We start from the raw sequence: 20,396 nt of genomic DNA, 5'->3' as shown, positions 1-20,396 counted from the left end.
CTCAATCACTGAGGAAAGATTTAGTGACGAATCTTAACAATACTGTCTCTCCAATCTTTATTCCCCCCTTTACTTTCTCCAAACTGCAATCAGTATCTTCTTAATCAAGCAGACTACCTGTTTTCCATTTGGGAACATTTTGATAGCAGATACTGGAAAAAAAAAAAAAAAGTGGAAGTTGTCTGTTGTGTTTAGACAGTTTTGGGGGTTCTAGCTTGTGTTGGCTTGTCACCAGCCAGCTTTGTTCCCAGATCAATGGTATCACAGTCACAGGTTCTGATCACTGATGTTTTCTGTAATCCAACAGAATGCATCTAATTTGGTGGCCAAATACATTCATTTTAGGCATTTGGCCTTGACCAGCTCTGTCCTCCCATGCCTTGTTAATGCTCTACCGGTTTAATGTATTAATGCAAACAAAGTTCACCCGGCAGACACCTGTCAAGGTCATCTTGCTGGCCAAGAACGGAGCCCATTTACCAGGATATCCCCATTAATCCTAAAGCACAAGAGTCAGCTTTTCCTGATATGCTGTGTTAACGTGCAATGTTTTAGCACCAAACTTCCAACCTTTTGGATGCAGATGTGTCAAATGGAATTTTGGATAGCGTCCAATAGCCAAATTCACATTTTACTCCTTGAAAATTCCATAGCTCACTGGATTATCCCATAAGGGATCAGATTTCCCCTCTGACCATGACTTTAGCTCTGTCGCACACATGGCTGCAGCTCTCACTCCGAGTTCAAAAAGTACACACTAGATTAATGAAAAAAGGCAGGAGTAGTAATACCCTTGGCCAGTCATCTGGATCTCGCTGATGTCCATGAATTGGGGGATCATAATCTTTTTCAGTAGTTTTGAACTGACTACAGTAAACAGCTTTGCTTGTTTCAGTAATACTAATGCTACTTGCAATGCCCATAGGCTACTGCTGCTTTATGAGATTTCCCACATGGAGTCGTGATGATGTTAGTCTCCGGGAGAGTCAGGGTGGTATCTGCAATAACTGTGTAACAGTCTGCACCATGCTCTATGTTCACTGACTCTCCTTAGGGGATGTGTTCATGTAACATTTTAGTGCCTCTTCCGCAACCCAGTCTAAAAAGTTTAGAGTATCAATGGACTAAGAAGTCAAAAATGTTCTGCAGGTAGAAAGCCTCTTCTTGAGATCTCTGCTTCCAAGTCCCACATGGTTGCACTGCTAATAAGTTTGCTCTTGGCTGGAAGAACTTCCTATGACCCAGCCGCTCCAGTCAGCTAAAAGTGGTTTGTTCTTTAATTCTTTAAACACATTACTTTAAGACACGGTTGTGGACATCAACATTATTGCTAAGCTGCCCATAAACCACAAGCCATTTAAGTACTGCTGTCTCTCTTCTTTCATAGTTAACTACGGTTGGCTGACTCACTGCAGCACATTTGGAGAGGTTTCATCATCAACATGTTTTCATAACCCCAAGACAAAACAGTGGCAAACAAACGTGTTTTATTGTTCCATAAACATGCTTGCTGCCAGAGTTAAAAAATCTGCTCTAAGTTTCATGTCAACTACATCTGCATTGGCTTTTAAAGAATAACCTGAGATGATGATTATTTGGACATTTTGTCTTTGCTTCTGCAAACTTATTTAAATGGCAAAAGGGGCACTGGGACTAACAGCGTTGGCTACCATCCATGGAGCATCTTCAGAATTGCAGATACTGAAATGGAACCAGACTTAATCAGAACATTTCCTGTTCCTCTTCCCACCGGATAGCAATGTAAGAACTGGCCACACACTGGTGATCTTTAACTTGAATTAACTTGTTTATCAGGATTGAGATACGTTACCTTCTATTTGTCATGAGTGATACTTCCTCATTATCTGCTTTAAAGTTAGAGACATACACAAACCTGAAAGTCTTATGTCAGTATCATCATGCAAATCAGTTGCACAAACCCCTTACAAAAAAAAAAGTAGGGTGCTTACAGCATTCATTTTGCAGGACCCACTTTCTGTCTGAAAAACTGCTGCATAACTTTGCTTCCTGCCTTCCTATTGAGAGCCAGAATCTGATATCTTTACTCCATGAGTGGCTGTCCACGGTGTCAGTGGGATTATTCTATCCTAGTCTTTTTTAGGTTCTTATGCAGCTCTCCTTCACTGAGTGCCTTCCAGATATGCACGAAAGTACAGGTACAATTTTCAGAAGCACCTAAGTGATTTAGAAGCCCAAATCCCACTTTCAGAGCTCCTAATTCCCATTGATTTTCAAGGAAATGTAAGGTAACATTTTTGAAAGGGCCCTGTGTCCCATTTCAAAAGCGGCTTAGGAGCCTGAGTGCCATTGACTTTAAATGAGACTTCAGCTCCTAAATGTCTATTTCACATTTGAAAACAGACATTTGGTTCCTAAGCTCAAGACCATAAAGCACTTTGATATCTTCTGATGGAAAGTGCTAGAGAAAAGCTACATATTTATTAAAAGGGAGACACGGTGGGTGAGGTAATAACTTTTATTGAACCACCTTCTGTTGATGAGAGAGACTACCTTTGGAGTTTACACAGAGCTCTTCATCAGGTGGATCTCTCACCAACAGAAGGTGGTCCAATAAAAGGTATTTCCACACCTACATATCCACCAATGGTACTATTAAAAAGTCACTTAGGAATTTCTGAAAAATGTACTCACTGTGACTAGCATCCACCAGGTGTGGGTCTATTTTTCTCCTTTCCTGTCTCCAGGGAAAATTGTGTGGAGTTCTTAAAAAAAAATGTAATTAAATATTTTACATACCCCATGCTACGTGATTATATTAGCATGGGCAAGGTTGACAAAGACTACTCATGGAGCAAAGTCCTATTCAACATGAGTAAAGGCATGAGAATGTGGGCCTCAGCATCAATCTCAAACACCTTTCTGCTACTGCTTTCACAATGCTGAGTCCCCAGCCCAAGACCCAAGGAGGCAGGACTGTGCTATGCTTTCCAAGAAAGCACAGTGCATCACATACATCCAACAACATTCCCTTACTGCAATACTCCCAAATAGTTTAGAAGAGCAAAGCTGGCATGAAATGCCTTCCCCAAACCTTACTGACTCCCTGCAGGGAGATTCTGAAATCCCCAAGGGTTTTTCCTTGTCTGATCTTCAATCGGTTGCATGAACAAATCAAACCATTTCAAAAGCCCCGGTGTAATACAACATGGCGTATTCTTACGGAGCCGCCTTCACACACAACCACAGAGAATGCAGGAGCTGGTTGTAAGCTGAAAAGGAAAGTAGAGGAAAGGAAAGGAAAGTATCAAGGGGAGATTAAAAGATGGAGGAGTATAAGAGATCGAGAGAGTTTCTGAGCTAGCGAGCGGAGTGACACTGCAGGGGACAACCGTCAGGGAGGAGGCTGAGGTGGAAGGAGCTGTTGGCTGAGGCAAAGCCGGGATGGATCTTGAAAACCAGGAGTGCAACTCTGAGCCTGATTCAGCGCAAGGCGGGATGGCAGAGACGGGGATGGGAGCGTTAGGAAAAGAGTGAAAAGAAAGCAGGATCACAATAACAATGCTCCAATCCCTCCAGAGCTCTTCTGCTAAGCGAGCTTGTCCAGTGTCTGCTCTAACTCCCTCCGCTCCCTAGCGGCACTGGGCACTTCACTGCTTGATCTTCATTCCTTATCAGGGGCCCGATTCTGCCATCTGATTCAAGTGGCATGTGGTGCTTACCCAGAGTGGTCACAATGAGGTGGCCTGTGTGAGTACACGTCATGAAGATGGCAGAGCTGGGCCCTAACATTAGAGTGTGTTAAGTCACTAACTATTCTGGTTAGACTTTGTTCCCTTTCAGGTGCTTGATCCTCACGACAGATTCCAGCCCTCCTGTCCACATCACCACAGGACAGATGACTGTGTCCAGCCTGTCTTGTCTAGACTCTGTGAAGTTGCACAATGGTGAATCTCTGTGGTCATCCATCATCATTTCCAGGTGTGTTTGTTCAAGGACCAGCAGGAGAAGCTGACAGATGTTTTGACCAAGCCCCTGACATAATTCATCCCCCTCTCTCATCACTATACACTTTGCTCCTTCTTTCATGCTCTCCCCCGACATGGAACCACCTCCACACGTCCTTTCACATCTCCATCTCAGGCCTGGTCTCCCACCACCGTCTGCTCTAACAACCACACTACAAGAGAGATGGGGCGTTCATCCAGACTAGACCGTGAAAACTCCACGAGCAGGAGTATGTCTCAGCCTGCTCACTGACATGCCAGCGCACCCGCAGCTGTCTCATCAAACAGAAGATACATTGTGGTCCAGAGAACCGAATTCTAGACGACGGCTCCATACTTTAAAACAAAGTGAAAAATGCCATATTACAGGTGTCATTTAACACTGCTGTTGTAAGAGCCATGGAATTGTCAACAGATGATGAGCCTGTGGTTTGGCAGGCGTATCTGGAGCTATGACTGAGAGCATGGCTTTTGACATCCCTTTCTGCTGCCTAATTCAGTCCTTTTTTTCTTTCTCTGTGGCATTCATCATCACAGATCTGAGTGCCTGTGTTTTTATCTCCCCAGCATATCACTGCTGTTGTCCAATTCAGAACAAGCTGCCAAACCAATTGCTAGATGGCCATAATACTAACTGTGATTAACTTTATATGAAATACAAGTTGCTTCTGCTAAAATTAACAGGCTCCAAACAACAAAGGCAGCATACGGCACACATGCCCAGGAATCACAATAGTTAAGGAATTCCCTCCCATTGACCTTCTCCTACCTGTAATTGGTACAATCTCATTCTGTCCAACCACCACTATACATGCCTATCCAGCTATCTGTTAGTCAACCCACTCATCTATTTAGTGATTCATCCACACTCAGGTTTCCCTGTAGGACCATAGCATTTCACCACCAATAGCTCAAGAATCCAATGGGTAAAATCCCAGCCCCGCTGAAGTCAAAAGCCAATCTCAACTTCAGCCAAGTCAGGATCTCACCATACATATCTGCTAAAACACTTCGAAGGAGCTGTAGTATCTCCTGGCAAGTTTCTGAGAACACAAACATGGTGGTAACAGCCCAGTTAAAGGTTGCCGCTATCATTCTGGCCACAGGATCAGCTCACCAGAAGAGGTATGTTCTAATACAGCAAGCAGCTGCTACTGCAATTTTTGCCCAGCTAAAATGGCATCTCCTCACTACCCTGCTGTTAATATGAAAGGCAGGGATAGCTATGGAATATGTGGTGAGTACTTTTTGACTAAGCTTGGATATGTAAGTATTCCAAATAAACAAACCCATAAAATCCATCATTAATTTTCTCCAGTTAATTTTGGATTTTTGCTGGTGGTGGTAGAGATATGTTTGTGCACTAACGGGAAAGTGGCTGCAATCCATTTAATTGCTGGAGGACTGTCTAAGTGCTACTAAGGAAAGAGCTTGTTAAAAAAAAGGAGGGAAATTGTGAACATTTTCTCAAAATTTTTCCCCTTTTGCTTCCAAATTTTGAAAAAAATTCAGAATTTTACAAGTGTCTGAGTTGATTGAAAAACCAAAAAAAAATTCTTAAATGTTGAAGCTCTTTGCTGTTTTTTGCTTTCTAAATTTCATGAAACCTTGAAACATTTTAAAGCGTGCTAACCAAGAAACATTCGGCTACTCCACTCTGCAGTTGCTGATGTAGCAGTACCTTCACCTTCAGAAAAATCATTGCCAGTGACAAATCTTTGATATTGCATGCTGTACAATGGGGAAAAGGTGCTAACCTCTCAGCTCAGTTCAACAGAGAGCCACGCTAAGCAAAGCAGAATGGCTACTCTAGTGTCAGTGTTATTAGGAGCTGGATAGCATTGGCTACTTCATTTCTAAGGACAAGGAGAGGGAGGAAAGATTAAGTTAAATGCTATAGCAGTGGTATGTTAAGGGAGCATTCCAGAATGGATAGAAAGAAAAAGATGCAGAGAGGCACTTACGTGAGTGAGGAATGCCTGCAGTTTTCCACAGATGGAACACAGACAAAAAGAAAAAAAAAAAAGAGACAGACCCCAAAACAAAAATGTCAAAGAGAAGAAAAGACAGGAGAGCATGGAGCTAGAAATTCAAAATAACAGGTGCTGTACTCAGTGCGATCCTGTGGAGAGGGGTCAGACAAGGGAATTACTGCAACAAGGCGAGAAGTAATATGGGATCTGGCTTGTCATATGGGCTTGGGTTCTCTTGGAACATGATGTTTGCACTATTCTATAGCGCTTGCACTGTTCAGTGCACCTGGGCTTAACAGCCAGGGTGATCAGGAGTGTGGTTACCTATGTGACTGTGCAAAACTCCCAGGAGCTCAAGAACAATCAGTGGCAGTGTGCTGGAGCATCATGGAGAGCACAGCTCCTGCGAAGCACTGCTAGCTTGAGCAGAGTCAGGAAAGCAGGAGATATATGTGGACTTTTCCAGGTGCACTCCAGTGAAAGAGGGGGAACACCATATTGAAATGCAAGGGGGCGTGCAGCAGGAGAGCTCAAGGAGTCAACTCAGGCTGACCCAGAAACTTAAGTCCCTGGTTGGGATCAGATTAAAGGGTGAAGGGCTCCATAGAAAGCAAATATCAGCTCTTCCCTTCTGGCTCCAATACGCCGCTTTCATGCGCATGGAATGTCATTTTCTCTCTTTCCCAGCTGGCAGGATTTCTATTGCATCCTCCCATTCAAAAATCAAATCTGCTTTTGGCTCCAGGGCATTTTGCTCAAGATTGAAGTGGGGAGGGGAGGCCCCAGGCTGCAGACAAGCATCCCACTGACAGATGGAGATGATTCGGGGCAAGGCGGGTGAACATTTTAACAGAGCAAACAGCAGAGCAGTAAAACCACCTCTCCCACCCTCCTGCAATTTCACACTCATTCTCATGACGGCTTCTCTGACACCCACCCAATTTCCTCCCCCCTCCCAAACAATGAAAATAGCCTGTAGTTTCAACTGGGAGACCCAGCCCTTCTCAACAGGCTGCTGGTTTGTATTATTAAAATGCCATCTGACTGTCCGCTGCCCACGTTCCCTGGACAGAAGAACATTTGTTGCAGTGATTGGGGTGCAGCCCCATACAAAACCCCAGCCTTGGAGGAGGGAAATGTTAATGACGGAATCTGGCAAAACCATCAATGCTCAACAGACTTTGCAAAGGGTGCACCGAGACCTGCAAGAGGAAGAGGCACTGTCTGTGCACAGCAGGGATCCCTCGGGCAAAGCCAAGGAGAGAACCACAGAGCAGGGTGGGGTTGACTTTTACTTACGAACTGGTTGGGTCTTGAACTCAGACACTGCACTGATCTCGCCCAGGCCCTTGCCATTCATGGCTGACAGTTTAATGGCATAGATGGTCTCCGGTTTCAGGCCAATGATGGTGATCACGCCCTCCATGTTTGCTGTTGAAGAAATGAGAGGGGGGAAAAGGGTGAGGTTTGAATGGACTGTCAGTACAAGCCCTTTTGCATATCCTGTTATGTCAGCCACACATATGTAGGCTGGGCTGTGCCTGGCCCTGTGTGAGTGCCCGAGGCTAGTATTGCTGCCAGAGACGCTTCAAAGGAGATGGTGCCTGCTGTGTGCCTCACCGCATCCCAAGGGGAGCAACCGCTGCACCCCATCACTGGGGCTCTCCAAGGAGCGATCCTACGCATCCCAATACTGGGCTGTGGCTGCAGAACGCAAAGCCCAATGCTGGTCAGCTGTTGGAGAGTGGCTTCCAACCCATGCTCCCCAAATGTTTAGCAGAGACAGTCCATCAGCAGTCAAAACAACCAGCAAGGCGAGCGACAGAGGGACTGGGAGAGCGAATGGGGCAGCACAAGCCGTCCCATGGTGTGTCTGTGTGCGCAGGGCACATACCTACAACTGCTGCATCCGTGGGAATGGATAGTCAGCTGTATTTTAACCACCCTGGGGAAGAAAGCCACTACTCTCCACTGTCAGGTACTTCCTGCAGACAGAACCAAGGGTCTGAACAGCATGGGGGCATGTGACATCTCTCGGGGCATCGGCTTCCAAGGGCCACACACACTGCAGCCTGCTAAGTGCTCCTAGCTACCCTTTTAGCCCCTCTTGCATCCACATTCAGAGCTCAGGGTAGGACATCTGGGCTTGAAATTTGTACAGGCCACTGCGAAAGCACCTGCATGTGACCCTGCAGAGAGAACAGGAGCTCGGTTCCTGCGTGCTGTGGGGAAGTTGCTTTGTCAAAGCAGTCACAAAGCATCTCTGCTCAGCAGAGAAGAATAAATGTGATGTGCTGGATGGGCGAGCCGTCGGAGGGGAGAGCCCGACAATGGGAAAGATCTGGGAAGACAGCTGCTTTCCACCTGAATGGCTCACTGCTCCATGGGCACTCAGGATTTGCGTTGTTTGTGGGCCACTCCTTGGCATATGCAAGGCAGAAGGTCTCGCTTCCCTTATAGACCTCCCAGGATTCTGATTGTAGGGTCTAGGCCTCACTTTCTTGCATCATACAGCCTAGTATTCAAAACTAGCAGGGAAAAGCAGATCTCACAGAGCACAGTCACTGTCACACGCTAGATTCTTAAGAGGGAGGGGCTGAGAGAACAAGGAGCCGTATGTCTACAGTATTGTGTGTGATGAAATGAGCAGAGACCCTGAGTTTAAGCTTTGCAGGCTGGTGGTACATACACGACAGTCTCTTGTAGCTGCAGTCAGCCAAGAGGTTTTACATATCATCTGACTCCTAACCCACCTCAAAGGTTGACTGGAATCATTTCAGATTCCTTACTTTGCCCCAGATACCGCAGCCTCTGCATGACCCTGAGCAGTGACCTTCGGGAGAGATTTCCCTCCTTCCTGACATAGCAGAATTTAAAAGCAAAAACCCTGGAGGTGCGGAGGAATCGATGGGGGAGAAGCAGTACAGCTGTTTGTCTGCTTGATTTCTATCGAACTGACTGGGAGCCAAGCCTCCAGCAAGAGAAGAGGCTGCAACCCTCCCTTGGGAATCGAACCGCAAGGTTCAGACATAGTTTGGGGAGGAGAGGGGGACAGAGTGAGGTTATTGTCTGAACTAAAGAAAATCTATTTCCACTTCACAGAAAGGAAGGAAGAAATGGAGAAACCAAACCTGATTCTGTGGGGTGCAGGGATCCTACCGTGTTATGGTAATACAAATAAGAATACATATGGGATGGGTGGTAGAACCCTCTGGAACAAGATTCTCCCCCCACCAGCCGCATCGGTCCAAAACAGCCTTGGTATACTGGTCTCCAAGACACACTACAAGCTGTATAGATTTGCACAGACTGTTACCAGGCTGTAGGATTTGATGGGGATTAGATCTCTTGGAGGGGAGGGAATTTGGGTTCTGTAATTCATGGCAGTGCTGTGCAGAGTGCCTTGGGCAGAAGGTACAAACCAAAATAAATATGTACATAAATGAAACCATCATTGAAATGAATGGAGCAGTTTCATCTGGGTCCTGTGTGCAATGCTGATCATCCCATCCTGAACAGGATATTTAAGACTCTGTTTTAAGTTTACACTGAAAAATTCCCAGGTTTTCAAAGGTATTCTTTGGTTTTTACTGATATTCACCTGAGCTTTGGACCATTCAAATACATGAAAATACTGATTATGTCAAGAAAATCCAATATATTACATTAGGTGGATATGTTTGTTAAGTTAGTCTAAGTGTAAATGTGAGGCTGTATATTAAAGTAAGGCAATATAGTGGAACATACACATGCATGCATGCATGAATATACAGTTCATTAAATAAACCACAGCCTTAAACTGCTTTTACTTTCAGTATCCTTATTTTTCTCTATTTGTTGCTTTTATTCTGTTCTCCTGCCCACCAATATAAACCTGAGATTTACTCAGAAAAATATGACAATGTTTTGCACTAATTTTCACCCATTTTTTAAATTTTTGTAGTAACACTTACATTCCTGGGAAATGTTAAACAAAATAAAAACTGAAAATGAAGGGCTTTGAGGATATTGCAGAAACAGAGAGGGTGCAGAGAAGGGCAATGAGCATGATTAGGGGCCTTAGAAGTTGAAAGGACTGGGACTACTTAGAAAGGAGGCGAAGAAGAGGGGACTTGATAAAATTATATAAAATAATGACTGGTCTCGACGGGAAAGACCAGGAGCTTCTGTTCTCCCTGTTTCGCAACACAAGAACAAGGAGACGTTCAATGAAACTAAAAGGTGGCAAACTCAAAACTGATAAAGGGAAATATTTTTTCACGTAAGTGATTGGACTGTGGAACTTACTGCCACCAGGTGTCAAGAACTTTGCAAGATTTGAAAAGGGATTGGACATTTGTATGGAGAAAAAAAGACTATTCAGTTATAATAGTTAACATTAACAAAAAACTTAGGAAGGAATATTAAACTTCAGGCTTTAGGTCTTAATCCAACTATTCAGTATTAGAGATTTGGATGAGACTTCCACAGTTGTGCAGGTTACCCCACATTTGCCCACTGTGAGATTTCTTACACTTTCCTTAGAAGCAGTTGGCACTGGCCTGTTAGAGAAAGGACACTGAATTAGTTGCACCATGTGTCAGATCCACTTCGGCTATTCCTAAATAATGTGTTTGAATGAACAATATTTTAGTGCGGAGGCTGCCCATGGAACATCCCTGACAGATGACTTGGAAGGTCATTTAAAAATGTTAAAGCTGTAGTTGATTCCAATGCTTAAAACAAAGGCTTCTCCCTAATAACCCCCTGGCATTTGGATTGTTTTAAGTCTACTGCATGTCTCTCTCAGCCCTGATTCATCCTCTCGATGAAGCACGGCTGTACCTTCCTCTTAAATGAGTTTATTGCAAATGAGTCTGATGACTCTTTGACCCAAGGAAAACTGGAGCTGGAACTCAACTGGGTTTGGCTTTAAACTATAGATCAGGCAAGCACAATATTATTTCTGTTGCTCAGATCACAGTTACTTAGACTGCATGTTCTCTGAAGCAGGCCCTTTCTTTTCATGTGTGAACAGCAACTAGCACAATGGGGACTGATCCCTGAGGGAAGAATCCAGGTGTTACCGCTATACATAAAAATAAATAGGTCTAGAGTCTTTGGTGACACTATGGTTTTCTGATCCTACAAGTGGTGGGGCTCTGCACAGCTGAAATGGCAGTAACAGAGCACAGAGCAGGGTAGCTTCAAGGTATACGCTTCATACCAGTGGGAGTGACTTTAGAATCCCACCAACACCTGACTAGGCTGTGTCAGGAAATCCCCAGAGAGCCTGGAGTCGATAGTGAAGTTAGAGGAGGGAACTGTCACACTCTAAAGACAAAGAGAGACTCGAGATGCTCTGAGAGAACGTTTTTCACGCCCTACCTTCTTTGGCATCATACCACCTGGCATGCCAATCCTCCTCGCCCAGTGTTCTCCATTCCGCCTTGTACTTGAGGATGGGCACCCCACCCGTGGCCTCGGGCTCATCGAACTTCACCTGGGCTGTGCTGGAGTAGGGCTCCACTCTGCTAATGGAAGGAGAGGACGGAGTATCTGGGGGAGGAAGGGAAATAACCAGTGATGTGGAGTGGGTGGGCAGCAAACATCCATAAAGCCTGTGCCCTTAGAAAGCAGGTGCCTGTCTACTGGGAACCCCACCTCTACAAGCCTTGCTATAGGGACTCTTCAGAGGCCAACAGGTTCTTTGTGAATCATGGGGTCTTTCCTGTCCTCCCTCCTATCAGGGACAAGAGATCCCTGCATCTTCTTCCTGGTCATTTATTTACTCTTACAAATAAAGGCAGCCTGCACATGGCTACATGTGCGCCCTGGAGACCATTCTGCTGCTTCAGGCCTTTCTCGTAGAACATCTGAATACACAGCGGGGCAATTCCTAACTGTTCCATGGCAGCTGGGCAAATTAATTATTGAGGGCACTTGAGTTCAGGACAGGGGAGCTCCTCCCAGCCTGTTTGGTCACCCAGTTAGGTGGAGGAGCTGGTCCAGCTGGCATGTGCTGCTCTGGGATTTCTGTCTGGCAAGGGGGTGTTTTATGGCGGATGGGTCACTAGCTTAGCAGCAGCTACTGCAGGGTGCACTAAAGCCTACTTAGGCAAAAAGCAGCCACCTCCAAAAACAGGGCCCAGGAGACAAGACTCTTGGGATCTTACACCGCCTCCAAATTTGTGGGCTACCAACTGGCCGCTCTGATGCCCCACATGGTGAACACTCAAAGCAGGGAAAGGCTTTCCTTTCATCACGCCAGTGCAGTGACTGCCTGTCAATGGATCGCAGGGGTATGCGGGACACTCACCTGCTTGCACAAGGATGAACTCGGAGGACTCTTGGCCAATGCGGTTCACTGCGGTGCAGTTATAGTTCCCAAAGTCATTCTCGGAATCAGGCGTCACCTAGGGGGGTGTTTAAGGATGTGCTCAGATCTCAAAGCCCAGCTTCCCCAACACCCTTTGGGTTTTACTGAAGGGGGAGGTATCAAGGTACCACAAAATATGGATGCTGAGCTCCAGAGACAAGTGCAGCTTGCCCAGGGGCCCTGTGGTGATGGGCAGGAAGTTGAAGACAAGGCTCTGCCTATGCTCCACAGGTTGCTCAATTTACGGGGATCACAGAGCCTTCTTTAGCCTCCCGCCCTGTTATCTCCTCCTCTCCTACCTCCTCTCTGCATTGATCAAACAGCACCACACACCTGTACCACAGTCAGAGGGGAGACACATTACATCAGGTGTCTCCACAGATATCGTCCAGAGATGCAGAACAAGGGCCTGTGTTTTCTTTGGGCTCTATGCAGCACCCAGCCCAATGGGGCCTCATTCCTGACTGGATCCTTTGGGAACAGGACAGACCCAATCTATGACGAACAATCCCATTAGATTTGTAACTCGGGTGCTTGCTCCCCATTCCTTGCCCTGCCTACAATGCGTCTCTCTCTCAGGTGTTCCACCTTGCCCTACGTTTAGGCCACAACCTGTTCAGGGCAGGAAATGTGGCTCCTATTGGTTTGCAGCCAAGCATGCTTCTGAGCACGGAACAGCAATCCATTCTTCAGCCCTTGTGTGGAATGGCCAGCTGTGACTCCCACCCTGGCTCCCGGCTCCCTGGGCTCCCGGTATACACTCTGCTGCTGCCCAAACCAGGCCCTAACTTCTTGCCACTGGAGGCTGAAAATGCTTCTTCCCTGTTTACAGACTAAGGGCTCCCACTGCCACAAACATACACTAACCTACAGCCCACGATGACTGCGTGTTCACACCCCTCCCCCCAAAAGGCCCCTTTTCTCACCTCCAGGTAGCTGGCTGACGGGGTGTTGTAGATCTTGATGTTACTGTAGTTGGAACTTGGTAGTAACTGTCCGTCCCGGAACCAGGAGATGACAGCACTGGGGTAAGCAAACACCTCGCAGGTGATGTTCACTTGATTCCCCTCCCAGGTGTAGACTGCCACAGGGCCCTGCAGTTTGGGGGCGTCTGGGAACAAAGACAGCATTGTTTGAGGCAACTGGAGCCATAAATGCTCCCCCCCCCCGCACTAGTCCAGTTCTCCCCGCAGTACAGAGCCCGGATTAGGGTTCTGTACTGCCATGCAGGAAATCCAGGTCTGCTTCCCAGGCCTGGCATCCTTACCTCCACTCCTTGGCAGGGGAAGGGAGTGCTGGGGGGCATTTCCCCTTGGCAGCGCTGTCAAGGGCACAGAGCAACGTAGAGGAAGAGGAAGTGGGCATTTCTTCCTCTGCAGAGGGCAGCATGCTTAGTCCCTGGGGGGCTGGCAAGGGCTGGGTGTGCCAGAAGTAAGCGTGTTCAGCTCCCGGGGGGGGAGGCTGAGCAGGCAGCACATTATGCGTCCAGGGGACAGAATGTGCCTTCTGCCACTCGCCCATGGGTGCGACCCCTTTGGTTGCTCAAGAGAGCCCCCAAGATGCTCTATCCTGGGTGGAGGATGTTGAGCAGAGAGCTCCTCAAATCCAGCCAGGCCTAGGTTAGGCTGTTCAGAAACAGAGTTGGGGGAAGGTCTGGAACAGCAGCTGCCTTACTGCACCCAGCTAATGCACAAGGATTGAAGAGGGTCTAGCTTCCCAGATCTACCTTCATGAGGCACAAACCTGGCCCCCAAAGACCCTGGGCCACGTCACCAGATGGTGTAGACTAATGCAGCTCCGGGCCTGCAATGGAGTGGTGCTGATTTACACCAGCTGAGGACCCAGGCCTCTCATTTGCACACAACTATATATTGACCCTGCTTTATTTGTCTTTCCAGAAGGCAATAATAATGCTGGTTCTTCACCCCAGACACCAATTCTAGACTGTGCTGACTCCCATGACCTTCCCAAACCAGAGCATGGCTCACAGACCTTGGAACAGCATAGCCTGCAGCCACCTGAGTGGATCCTGCACTTCTTGAGCTCAGACCTGGGGAAAGGGATGCCAGTCCCCCTCTGCCCCACAAACTCAGAGGAACTCTTCAGGGTAAGGCTGAAAGCACTACTACTCTGAAGACAAGAGACCAATTCTTACACTGCACTTCAAGGTACATGGCCTGGGAGTCTTGCCCGATGGTGTTGCTAGCTGTGCATACGTATTCTCCAGCGTCCGTGTACTGAATGTCCTTGAGTGTCAGGGATGATACTCGGGCGTGGCTGTGCACCACGATGCGCCCATCCAGGGTCTAGTAGGAAAGAAAGAGAGTGAGGGACTGGGCACTGTGCTGCTGGGGCAGACAGAGCGCAAGGAGGCGTGGCTGCTGTGGCACTAGGTTTTAATCCGGTTCTATTCCCCATCAACACTTCCTGCCCACCCCCCAGTGGTCAGTAATTTAGAAGCAAGCGCCTGTGAGCAGCCTAGAACTGTATGGGGGTGAAATTTACAGCAGCCATAGCATTGCTCCTTGGTGCATAGGGCTGAATGCACAAATTCCAAAGTACCAAGGAAGTGGGAGAGGAGCTACCTGTTCCATACTGGAACTTGTCAAAGGACAGGTGAGGAAGGTGGTGTCTCCTGCTGAGACCTGTCCAAGCTGGGCAAACCAGACTTCTTGTGTTCAGAGTTACAATACAAGGCTCGATAGAATACTTGCTAAGGGATTTCCCACTGTACTGCACTTCTGCAGAAACCTGCTATGACTGTCTGACCTGAACCCTCAGAGATCGCAGGCTTGTATCTCCTCTCACTTGTATCTGTTTTACACCAGAGAGACTCTACTGACCTCAGTGGAGTCATTCCCAATTCACATCATTATAAGTGAGCGCAGAACCAGGGCCCTGAGTTCGAATCAGAGGCCATGCAGCATAAAAATTCAGTGCCCCTGTCTGAACATGGGGCTAAGCATCGCACGATTTGTAAATAGGGTGGGAAAATATATGACCCTTTGAATACCCCAGTGCGAAGTTTTTGTAGGGTCTGTGATTTTAAACAAGTCCTATAATAAGGTGACTGGTGTCAAGCCAATTTAGGAATTGCTCCTATACATGGGGTGTGAGTGTATTTACAGACAGGGAGCATTACATCCAGGTTACAAGATGTTTAAAGAGACCACAACCCTCTGTCAGAATCACCTTGTCCCTTCACAGCTGAAATGTTGCAATTCCCAACATCCCTGAATCGCAAGAATGGATCATTCAAGACAGGCTCTCCTTACTCACATTGCCACAGAACTGTGTTTTCATAACCTTTCCCTGCTCCTTGGGCCTTGTCCGCTATTCTGCTGTAAGCTCTCTGGAACATGAACCACATCTCCTTCTGTGTGAAGTGCCTAGCACACTTCTGGGCACTACTGACAAACAAGAACTACTCCCTTGTGGCGGTGCGCGCAACTGCGGATCGTGACTACAGCAGTAAGTGCTCCTAACTCCTAACAGACTTACACTCACAACCCACACAGAAATTAAGCAGTCAGGCATGCTGAACTTTAGCAGGGAGAACTCTTATTAAGATTTTTGGGTGATGAGCTCTTCTGGGGCTGAGGTATCTTTTCATTTAGCGGTTGCTGCCTGGGAGAAGTCAGAGGTTGAAAGAGTTAAATATAAGTAAAGATGATGGTTCAGCACTTAATGAGATGTGCTAAAAAGACCTGCCCCAGGCTGTTTTTCCATTTCTATCTGAATCTATTAGCTCAAACACATTTTTGTCCTTTAAGCCAGTCAAGTTTCATATCTAGAAGCGGAAAAATCAATATCCATTGGTAAAATATGGGAACAATTCTGCATTTCTCTCTCCTGTCCCCTCTGCTCCAAGCACGTTTGCTGCAGGCCAATAGCACATGCGAACAACTCTGCGTCTCTCCCTGGCACCGTCTCTAGGATACTGAGACATTGAGCTCTATTTCATGCACACATGGGACAGTGTGCCAGTTTGGATCACCACATCTGGTAGCTTTACATGAGCTGTGAAAGGATTTCCTAATGAGGCTTTAGTCTATAGTTTTTCACATGAAACATATTTTTTGTCTTTGCTTATTGTGCTGTGATTATAAGAACGGCCACACTGGGTCAGACCAACAGGACATCTAACCCAGTATCCTGTCATCTGACAGTGACCAGGGCCAGATGCTTCAGAGGGAATGAACAGGACAGAGTGATCATCAAGTGATCTGTCCCCTGGTGTCCAGTCCCTGCTCCTGGCAATTGGAGGTTTAGGGAAATACGAATCATGGGACTGCGTCCCTGACCATCTTGGCTAATAACCATTGATGCACCTATCCTCCATGAAATTATGTAATTCTTTTGTGAACCCAGTTGTATTTTTGGCCTTCACAACACCCCTTGCCAACTAGTTTCACAGGCTGACTGTGCATTGTGTGAAAAAGTATTTCCTTATGCTTGGTTTAAACCTGCTGCCTACTAATTTCATTGGGTGACCCCTGGTGCTAGTGTTATGTGAAGGAAGAACTTTTTAATTCTCCACACCAGTCATGATTTTATAGAACTTTATCATATACCCTTAGTCATCTCTTTTCTAAAATGAACAGTCCGTTTTTTAAATCTCTCTTCATACGGAAGCTGTTCCATACCCCTAATCATTTTTGTTGCCCTTCTCTGTAATTTTCCCAATTATAATACATCTTTTTTGAGCTGGGTGACCAGAACTGCACACAGCATTCAAGGTGTGTGTACCATGGATTTATATGACCATTTTGCCTGCCTGATGTTTTGATTTCAAAACCCACATAGCTCACCCACGTAGTATTCTACAACCATTCTTTCACACTGCCAGAGCTCCAAGTCTGTAAAGGCTCGTGGCCTCTTTTTTACTTAATACGCCATTATAACACATTCAGGGCTTATCTACATGGGGACACTAAAGAAAGTTAATCTGAATTAACTAAAGGTATGAATTTAAAGGGGATTAGTTAATCTGTGAGGGCACTCATTCAGAATTCAAGGGGCCTTAATTCTGTTTACCTTAATTCAAGTTTGGAAGTATCTAGCCAAATGGATCAATCAGCAAGCAGAAGTCAGAGAATGGCAAAAGTCCAGGGTGTGCTGACAGCACAGAGGATTTTATACTCAGTGGTCACTGTCTTTCCCCAGTCTTCTTAGATCCAGAACACCACACACAAACCAGTAGTATGTGACCATTCCAGAAGTGCAATTTACACATAATACAACCAGGGTCTAATGTGAGGCTGGGCTTCCCACTGCAAAATTCTGTACAATGATTTCTTTTTTAAATGCACAAAAGGGCCAGGAAAACCCCCCCAGAGGATTGAGAAAAATCCAAAGAAACAAGGCAAGACCAGCTGGGACTGTAAGCTCTCTGAAATGAAAGCCAAAGGGTCAGACAAAAGAAGAGGTGGGCCAAATGAATTGATATTTACCATTAAGAATGAAAAAAGAGATTGTTGTGTAAAGGCAGCACTGATGAAATATGCTGGAAATGGACCTCTGCTTTGGGAAGCTTCTGTGGCCCAGGGGATCAAGACTCAGGGGAGCTTGGTTCTACTCCGGGCTCTATCATGGGCCTGATGTGTGACCGTGGGTACCCCCCCCCCCGGTGTGCTTATCATTAAGAATGATACTTACCTGCTCTGGAAAACACTTTGAGCTCCGTGCATGAGAGGTGCAACCAAAGAGTTCGGTATCATTTATTCATGGGAAAACAGGCCAGGCAGTGCAGCAAAAGCATCCTACACGCACATGGTTCCCTGACCAACCTGCATCCACACCAACCTGAGGGGGCTTGCTCTAGAGTCAGAGGAGTTTGGCCTCTGTGGCTCATTAATTCACATCAGATACCATAGCAACAAGCCCTGTAGTGATACGACAGGCAGGCGGAGAGTCAAGTCCTCAGCTGGTGTAAAGCAGCAGGAATTGACATCGATAGAGCTATGCCAATTTACACCAGCTGAGGATCCAGCCCAGAACTTTCACCCTTTCTGCTGAGGCTGCCCACCCGCACCAGTCCTGTCTGTAGTTTGCTATTCAAAGAACAACCGGAGACCAAGAACAACGTCCAACGGGGACTGGATTGAAGCCACTGGCCCTCTTTATTAAGGCTACAGACTGCCCATGAGATGGCAACAGCTTCTAGCCACTACTGAGCTGGAGTATTTCACAGCTCTCCTTATCCAGGGTCCCATTACCCAGAGTAAAGGGGTTTTCATGAGAAGATACATTTCAGTGAGATTAGGCACTGCTGGGACACAAAGCCTAGTAGCTTTTCCTAAGGCAGAAGGGTACAATTCCACTCCATGCCTGTGACCACTACAAGCCTCTGTGTGGTGAATAGGGGATTTTCTCCCTCTGAATTCTGTCAGTGCCACATGGTTTGGTCCTTCACAGGGTACATAGATGCTATCAAAAGAGTTGGCCTGGTTTTCGATACTCCAGAGCCAAAGGTGCATTTACTCATGTAGGTGAGGAGAATCTGGTTTTAGGATGTTTGAGTCCTCTCCAAATGGAGCACACAGAATGTGAGGTACAACCTCCCCGGACATATTGGCATCATTAGCAAAGTGGGAAGCACCTAGGGGGGAGGCACCCTGAAATACAGAAGAGTCAGAAAATCAAAAGGAAGGAGACACGGGAGCCTTCCTAGCTCTGTGCTTTCATTATCCCAGTCGGAGCCCACTTAACTGGGAATTAGCATCGCCTCGCACAGATCTCAGCAAGGCACCATTAATTTGGGACCTGATTATGTTGGAGTGGAATGTTTCAGATAAGTCTTGTTCACAACTCAAGCCTTAATAAGACTGTTTTGCCTGTAACTGAGCTTTTAACATCTGTCCGCGATAATAATGCTCTTTTTGGTTAATATCTGCTGATAACTTCTGACTCTCTCCCTTTCTCCAGCACATTCTGGGTTGGGATGGCTATGCAGAATGAGAGCAAAGCTGATTGGGATTCAGAAGCACAAGCAGCTAACAGCTCTTTCCCGTCCAAAGTATCGTAAAGCAAGGCAAGAGTTTAATACAATAAAGCAACCATCACAGAACCCCACTCAGCTATTTTAGCAGTCAGGGCAGGAAAAGATTTCAGACCAAGTAAGCTTAATAGCATTACCTTTGAAATTAACAAGGCATGAGATACACAGTGCTATGTGTTAAAGAATACACAATTATACCATAATTGATTTAGGCCTACAGAAAGTAAACTATTCAAATTGCAAATCTTCCAGCAGAAACCAAAATGAACATTCAAGGTCTCCATTTTCCATGTTCATGGCTCTCCAACATACTACTTCAGAACAGCACTAGGCAAGTTCTTATCATTCTCAGTGGAAGTAAATGTTGATGGGCTTGGGTAACAGCTGAACCCTGTCTAAATCACGTCACCCTCTCCATCTCCCACTGGATTAAGATAATCAATCAGGCTACCAAACACCACACAGCACTGCCGTTAATACAGAATGTAGACACCAAGCTCTAACCACCAATGCTGTTCCATAGATAAGTCACTGCCCTTTGCTTGGGAATTAGGTTCCTGGTCACATTTGGAAGCAAGAAGTCTCTCTACAGATCATGAATATGTAAAAATAGAATATTTTGAAATTAATAATTTCATATGAAAAATATCAAACGATTTGCATCAAATTGAGTTACCTAAATACATTTAACTCCCCACCCACCCCCAAAAAATAAAACCCCAAAAGAGAGAGAGAATAAGGTAAATTTAGTAACTGGGAGCATTTTGTGGAGAAACACAGCCTGGAGACATGTAATTGCATTGCTTTGAGATGGAATGTGATGCAGTTATTCTTTAAGAGAAGACTGAGCCTACTAAGAGCAATGAGCAAACAGGTGAGTTGGGCTGGCGTAGAGGCAGCCAGGCTCTTAGAGGAAAATTGCTCTCTCAAGCCACATGGGAAGGAAAGTCTCAGTTCCCGCTGAGTGCCATGTCGCGGTTGGCAACTGGGGTAAATGGCTTTTGCCATTTTGATTTAACACCCACTGAAAATTACAGTCCTGTTTTTAAATGGCAAGTAGGATTTTCATGCATGACTTC

General features: G+C 46.1%; 1 protein-coding gene across 4 annotated transcripts in view; it reads right to left on the bottom strand.

Annotated features, from left to right (window-relative positions):
- The window catches only part of NCAM1 (neural cell adhesion molecule 1), a 248,995-nt gene that overhangs the window by 49,009 nt on the left and 179,590 nt on the right, over positions 1-20,396 (bottom strand). For all 4 annotated transcript variants that reach the window (XM_067565590.1, XM_067565563.1, XM_067565573.1 and 1 more), the window contains 5 exons: positions 14,473-14,623; positions 13,244-13,428; positions 12,258-12,354; positions 11,327-11,497; positions 7,259-7,390 (listed from right to left, as the gene is read on the bottom strand). In XM_067565590.1, coding sequence (XP_067421691.1) covers positions 7,259-7,390; positions 11,327-11,497; positions 12,258-12,354; positions 13,244-13,428; positions 14,473-14,623 — 736 coding nt within the window. The remainder of the gene's footprint in view (positions 1-7,258; positions 7,391-11,326; positions 11,498-12,257; positions 12,355-13,243; positions 13,429-14,472; positions 14,624-20,396) is intronic.

Source organism: Emydura macquarii, unplaced genomic scaffold (assembly GCF_026122565.2).
Source record: "Emydura macquarii macquarii isolate MOO-44397 ecotype Brisbane River unplaced genomic scaffold, CSIRO-AGI_Emac_v2 contig_312, whole genome shotgun sequence".
In the NCBI taxonomy this organism is placed as follows: Eukaryota; Metazoa; Chordata; order Testudines; family Chelidae; genus Emydura; species Emydura macquarii.
This window is presented reverse-complemented; position numbering and strand designations above follow the sequence as displayed.